Source organism: Saccostrea cucullata, unplaced genomic scaffold (assembly GCF_032062105.1).
Source record: "Saccostrea cucullata isolate Sc308-1 unplaced genomic scaffold, CSIRO_AGI_Scuc_v1 ctg6037, whole genome shotgun sequence".
Lineage (NCBI taxonomy): Eukaryota > Metazoa > Mollusca > Bivalvia > Ostreida > Ostreidae > Saccostrea > Saccostrea cuccullata.
Genome location: NW_026929414.1, coordinates 28788 through 34787, shown reverse-complemented (window position 1 = coordinate 34787; position 6000 = coordinate 28788). Strand labels below are relative to the sequence as shown.

The 6000-nt window shown below is 30.6% G+C and overlaps 1 protein-coding gene across 1 annotated transcript; it reads left to right on the top strand.

The window, feature by feature from the left end:
• The first annotated feature begins 4748 nt into the window (after positions 1 to 4748).
• Positions 4749 to 5684, top strand: LOC134280792 (uncharacterized). Its single transcript, XM_062763248.1, has 2 exons — positions 4749 to 4923; positions 5132 to 5684. Exons 1-2 carry the CDS (start codon positions 4867 to 4869, stop codon positions 5537 to 5539), a joined length of 465 nt encoding a protein of 154 aa, XP_062619232.1. The 5' UTR covers positions 4749 to 4866; the 3' UTR covers positions 5540 to 5684.
• The last annotated feature ends 316 nt before the right edge of the window (positions 5685 to 6000 follow it).

The following is a 6000-nucleotide window of genomic DNA, read 5'->3' as shown; positions in this document are numbered from 1 at the left end:
TTTAAACAGGCGTTTTTATTTTCGATAAGACAATTTTATTTTTCAATAATATACATCAAGGATGTTTTGATATTAAATGTATAACGAACATTTCACCAAATATGAATGAACAAAAAACCCTCTATACTACTAAGAGAATAAATCTAAAGTAGAGATGGACACGTACACATTTTTTTCATTATACATTCATTTTGCTTTATCTAATAATGATATAACTGCATAGTAAATGATGGCTTATAAATGTTTAATGTGCAATGAATTAAGTTATTTCTGGTGTCACTTGATTAATTTTAGTGTACCAGTAGTTACATTGCATGGGTATTTTCCAGCATTTATAATGTAGATTTAGAACGGCCTTAGTTAACCTCCGTTTGATAGAATATTACGTAGTAAATAGTTTAAAAATACAAACAAGTGAAACGAAAGTAGCTATCATACGGGGACTGCCGAATATATATTTTTATTTTTGATGAAAATTTTTTTGAAAAATTTCATGGTTGTATAATAGTAAAACAAATGTGAAAATTCCAAGCAATTTATATTTAGTAAAATGTTGACCACTTTGTCACCGTTTAACTATTTTTCATAAGCCCTCTATTTGCTACATGTAGATATACTTTACAAATGCATCCGAGTCTATGTGCATGAGTAGTACGTCTATTTAACAAGTATGTGATATATTGAATGTCTCGATAAAACCTTGACAATGATTCAAACATTTCTTCACCATTGTCTCCTGGTTTTGCTGATCTTTGGAAAACAGGTGAGCTATTGAGATGTTTTATATCGACTTTTCTTCTCTAAAATCAACGCAAGTACTTGTTAAATGATTTTTTTTAATTTTAAGCATGCAGCCATTTCACCATCCTATTTGAGTGTGTTATTTTCGACACCCTGTCCTCAGTTTGAATTTACTTTTTATAAAAATCAGAATATTAAACCATAAGCTATTTATTCTAAATTTAAAAATATATTCAAAAAAATTACAAGGAAAACAATGCATCCTTAGTTATTTTTACAAATTATATTTTTAAGCTTGGGAAATCAAAATTGTGAAGAACCACACAACTTTAAGCCAGAAGCCTTTGAAAGATAATTCAACATCAATTAACAGTGGCAAACTCACACTCATCAACAGTGCTTTTAATTCTACAGACAATAATACGCTTAACGACTCTTCGTCATTTCTCCAGGGAGAAAAAGAAAAAGACGTCACAGAAGTCGGTGCTACTAATATTTTTATTGTTTTTAGCGTATTAATTATTTTTGTAGCTATTGTGCTTATTATTTTTATATTGAGGAAGAAATTGACAGTTTTATCATATTTTTTTTTTCGCTGCGAAATCTTTGTTGTAAGGAGAGAACTGTCCAAGAAAGGGAGCCTGAAAATATCCCCATGAATATAACTGGTATGTCAGAGGTTTAGTGTTTTGTATTTGAATGGCACAGAGTAAATTTGTGATCGACTGAAATATCCTTGGTTAAAATTAACTTTTATCATTGTATGAATTTGCATGGATTTGATCTGATAGCGGTATGCCTGTTATGTCTTCTGATAGAATAATTGCTTTTATGTTGATTTTTTTCTTCAGAAGTTTCAAGTTTGCTACATCTTTTCAATAGACGTTTTTGTTTTGCATATGATTTAGAATTATTAGGAAATGTATCTTGAAATTTTACACATTACAGCAATAGTACTCAATACAGTGTTCATATTTAATTTTTTTTTCTTTGTAACAATTGTTTCCCTTGCATAACATTTACAATGTTAAAATAAATAATGAAAAAAATTGTAACGACGATTGTAATGCAAAATGTTTATTTTTTATATTTTATTTGTAAGATTAATTGATTCGTTGTTTGTTGTTAAACATTCATCTCGATAATTTGTTCAATTATAAGAAGGCACCACCACTTGCCAATGGAGAGCTGCAGATTTTGTCCTATACTCCACACTTACGGCTAATAAATATGAAATATCTTATTCGTGCCATCACGCCACCTACTGCGACCCGGGACCTTGATTTATACGGTATCATACAAACCATTGGTCTCCACGTTTCACAGTGAAATACGAATGCACACTTTTCATGACGTAAGACGTAATGTGACCACGCCTTATCTCCGGGGGTCATGATTTGAACAATTTCGAATCTACACTACCTTAGAATGCTTCCATATAAGTTTCAGATTTTCAGGCCCAGTGGTGCTTGAGAAGAAGATTTTTAACCGTAGTTCCTATATATTTCTATGTAAAACTTGAATTCCGTTTTGTGGCCCCGCCCTCCCACCGGGGGTCATTATTTGAACAATATAGAATTTAAGATGTTTCAACACATCAGTTTCAGCTTTTTTGTAGTTCTTGAGAAGAAGGTTTTTAATTCTTTCCCTGTTGCATGTATTTCTAAGGGAACATTAATTACCTATTGTGGCCCCGCCCTACCCCCGGGGGTCATAATTTGAACAATTAAGAATCTGCAATACCTCAGCATGCTTCCATATAAATGTCATCTTTTTTTGGCCCAGTGGTTCTTGAAAGAAAGATTTTTTTAATGACCTCGCCCCACTTTTGTATTTTATTGATTATCTCCCCTTGCAAAGGGGGCTTGGCCCTTTGTTTTAACAATTTTAATTTCCCTTTACCCAAAAATGCTTTGTACAATGTTTGGTTAAATTAGTCCAATGATTCTTGAGAAGATGTCGAAAAAGTGAAAAGTTTACATACGGACAGACAGCTAGATGGACAGACAGACGGACAACAGACAAATGCCAGAAACAATATATCTATTCTGAAACGACGAATATATATTCCCAAACTATAACAGAATTCTTAAGAAGATGCAGTGATGAATACTGTAGATTGTTGGATATAGCTCGAATCAAAATGACATAATTGAACCATTTATTAACAATTAAGATCACTATTATCGGATCTGTACTCAGATGATGCCAGAGAGGATTGTTTCATGTCTTTACGATAAATAGAATAAATGGTAAAGAACACACACACACACCTTCACACACACACTCACACACACACACTCACCCTCACCCTCACACACACACCCTCCCTCTCTCACACAAGATTGAATGAGTGCTCTGAAAATGAATTTCCTTTTTCTATTGTTGAAAATTTTAAAAATATTATAACCAGTTATCCTGATAATAAAAACAAGTATAACCTAATTACTCAAAATGCATTTTATTGTGTTAAAAAACACATTTATCTGTTTTTATAAGAGTGGTATACTCTCTGACATCAGTCATTTAATTTTGAGGCTTATTTAATGTAGTCTTCATTTATATATTTTTAAAAAGAGTATACGAAATCAACTTCATTTTCAAATGTGACTTATTTTATTCATGCGATTATATTACGTCCAATTCAGATAACAATTGGTAATTTTTTTAAATTTTACTAATTTTGGATTATGTGACGGGGCACACATCGGGCGTGACTGGTCGGCAGAAAATGCTCACTCACTCCTCCATGGCACCTGATCCCATCTCTGATGTTTTCTAAATGGAGGTCCATTTTTGCTCTGCTCCTGTTTTGTATTGTTTTATGGAATATTGCTCTTGAATACTGTTCGTTATCTCCATATATTTCATTGATGTAATTGTTATTTCATTTTTGCTTTGGTTTAAAGTCAGCATTTTGTAAGTTTCAAACTATTGTCAATTGTAATGAAATTTTAGGTAACACAGCCTATCAATGTATCGTATTTTGACTGCTATATTTCATCGCCATTGCTAAACACTTGTTTTAAAACGTTAATTGAAGGATTATTCCTTTTTTTCCTGATAAATTCATTCACAGTGATTTGTCAGTGGATGCTATTTCCATTGAGGCATCCGACCCCCCCCCCCCCCCGATGCTTACAGATTTGTTTACAGGTTTACTTTGTATTTTTTTAGATCGATTACTTAATTGTTATTTTCAGCTTTTTATTAATAAAACTGCATGTACTTCATTTTATATATTAACATCTTAATCATTCGTGATTTGAAAATCAATCAAACTGTCATTTTCTGTATTGATGTCTTAACATTTTTTTCTAAATGAGTTTTTATTTAAAGAAAAAACCCAGAAGATAATGAATTTAGAATGAAGTAATATTTCCTTCACTATTCAAAAAGTCTTTTCAAAATTTTGAAATATCAATTAATATTGTTTTTTTTTTTTTCTATATAATGAATATATAAACTCAGTCTTAACAATGCTTTAGTTTGAATTTTTAAAAGCTAATTCATACATTTAAATCACCTGCGAAAGGCATGCATATGTACTCATTTAGCAGTCTCTTACATAGTATGAAACTAAAATTTTCTATATTTTATTCAGATCAAGGTTGTTCTTTAATTTTTTTAAAAAAAATTCATAACTTGATTATTGCATGGTAAATTATATCTAACGTTTCATGTACACTGAATTGTGTCACAAGAGAGATGATTTATTTATAGATATATTCCATTTGGTATTTTCCAACATTAAATATAGAATTCAGCCGACACTCACCTGCTTTAAATAATATAGTGCGTGGTAAGTTATTTAAAAATACAACCTTCTTTTTAAAAATATAATCGCTTCACTATGAGAGAAACGAAAGCAGTTGTAAGGTTATAGGATATCTGCAGAAAATTTTCTAAATTGCCGAGGATTTTATGAAAATTTCACGATAAATAGTATAAATGAAAAAGAAGTGAAAAATGTCAGCAGATTGTAAGAATAAAGTTCCCCACTTTGTTAGATTTTAATTAATTGATTTGGGCTGATATATGCCCAATTTTGCCGCGACTAGATGCACGTGTAGTGTATTTAATTTATATATATGATGTCTTCAATGTCGCGATAAAACCTTGACGATGATGCACACGATTCTCCACTATTCTCTTATGTTTTTGCTGATCTTTGAAACACAGGTGAGACACTTGTATGCTTCCAAATTATTTTTATCTGGAAAGACAATGCAAACACTTATAAAATGAGTTGAAATTAAATTCAGGGGACTCCATTTAACACTATATGCATTTTTTCCTTATCTTAAAACATGTAAAAAAACATATCCAAACAAAATAAATGATAAATATTGCAATCTTAGTTATGTTTTCTTTTCATATTTATACATAGGAATATGTTCATACTTGGAAAATCAAAATTGTGAAGAACGACACGACTTTAAGCCGGGAACCTTGGATAGAAAGTTCAACACCCATTAACAGTAACGAAGTCACGCTAATTGACACTGCTGCTTTTAATTCCACAAACAGTAATACGATTAAGAATGCTTCAACATTTCTCCAAGGGGAAAAAGAGAAAAGCGGTAAAGAAGTCGGTGTTATTATTATTTTTGTAGTTTTCGGTGTATTAATTATATTTCTAGCTATTGTGGTAATCATCATATTAAGATTAAAGAAGAAATTGACGGTTTTACCATCTTTTTCTTCGCTTCGAAATCTTTGTCGCAAGGAGAGAACTGTTGTAGAAAGGGAACCCGAAAATATTCCTATGAATACAACTTGTATCTCTGATGTTTGATGTTTCATATTTGAACGGCACAGAGTGTGTGATTGACTAAAAAATAACTTTATGTTTGCATGGATTTGATCTGAATAACAGTATGCCTGTTTTGTCTTCTGATAAAATCGTTGTTTTTCATTTTTTTTAACCTTGTAAGAAGTATAATATTAATTCAAGTTTTGTTGAAATCTTTGCAATAGACGCTTTTGTTTTGCATATGCTTTAGAATTATTTGGATATATATGTACCTGTAAATTCTACAGATTACAGCAATAATATTCAATATAGTGTTCATATATTTTTTTGTTACAATGTCTCCTTTGCTTTATATTATTGATATTATATTTAATTTTTTAAAAATAAATAATAATAAACATAATAAATCTGTAATGACAATTGTAATGCATTTTTCAAAATCTTTTATTATATTATCTATAAGATTGACTGTTTTGTTTGTTTGTTGTTAAACATCCCTCTCG

Bases quoted from the DNA above. Each gene is read 5' to 3' on its own strand.
- LOC134280792 (XM_062763248.1), top strand. From the start codon at position 4,867: ATGATGCACACGATTCTCCACTATTCTCTTATGTTTTTGCTGATCTTT. The intron at 4,924-5,131 runs GTGAGACACTTG...ATTTATACATAG, and splicing joins TGCTGATCTTTGAAACACAG to GAATATGTTCATACTTGGAA.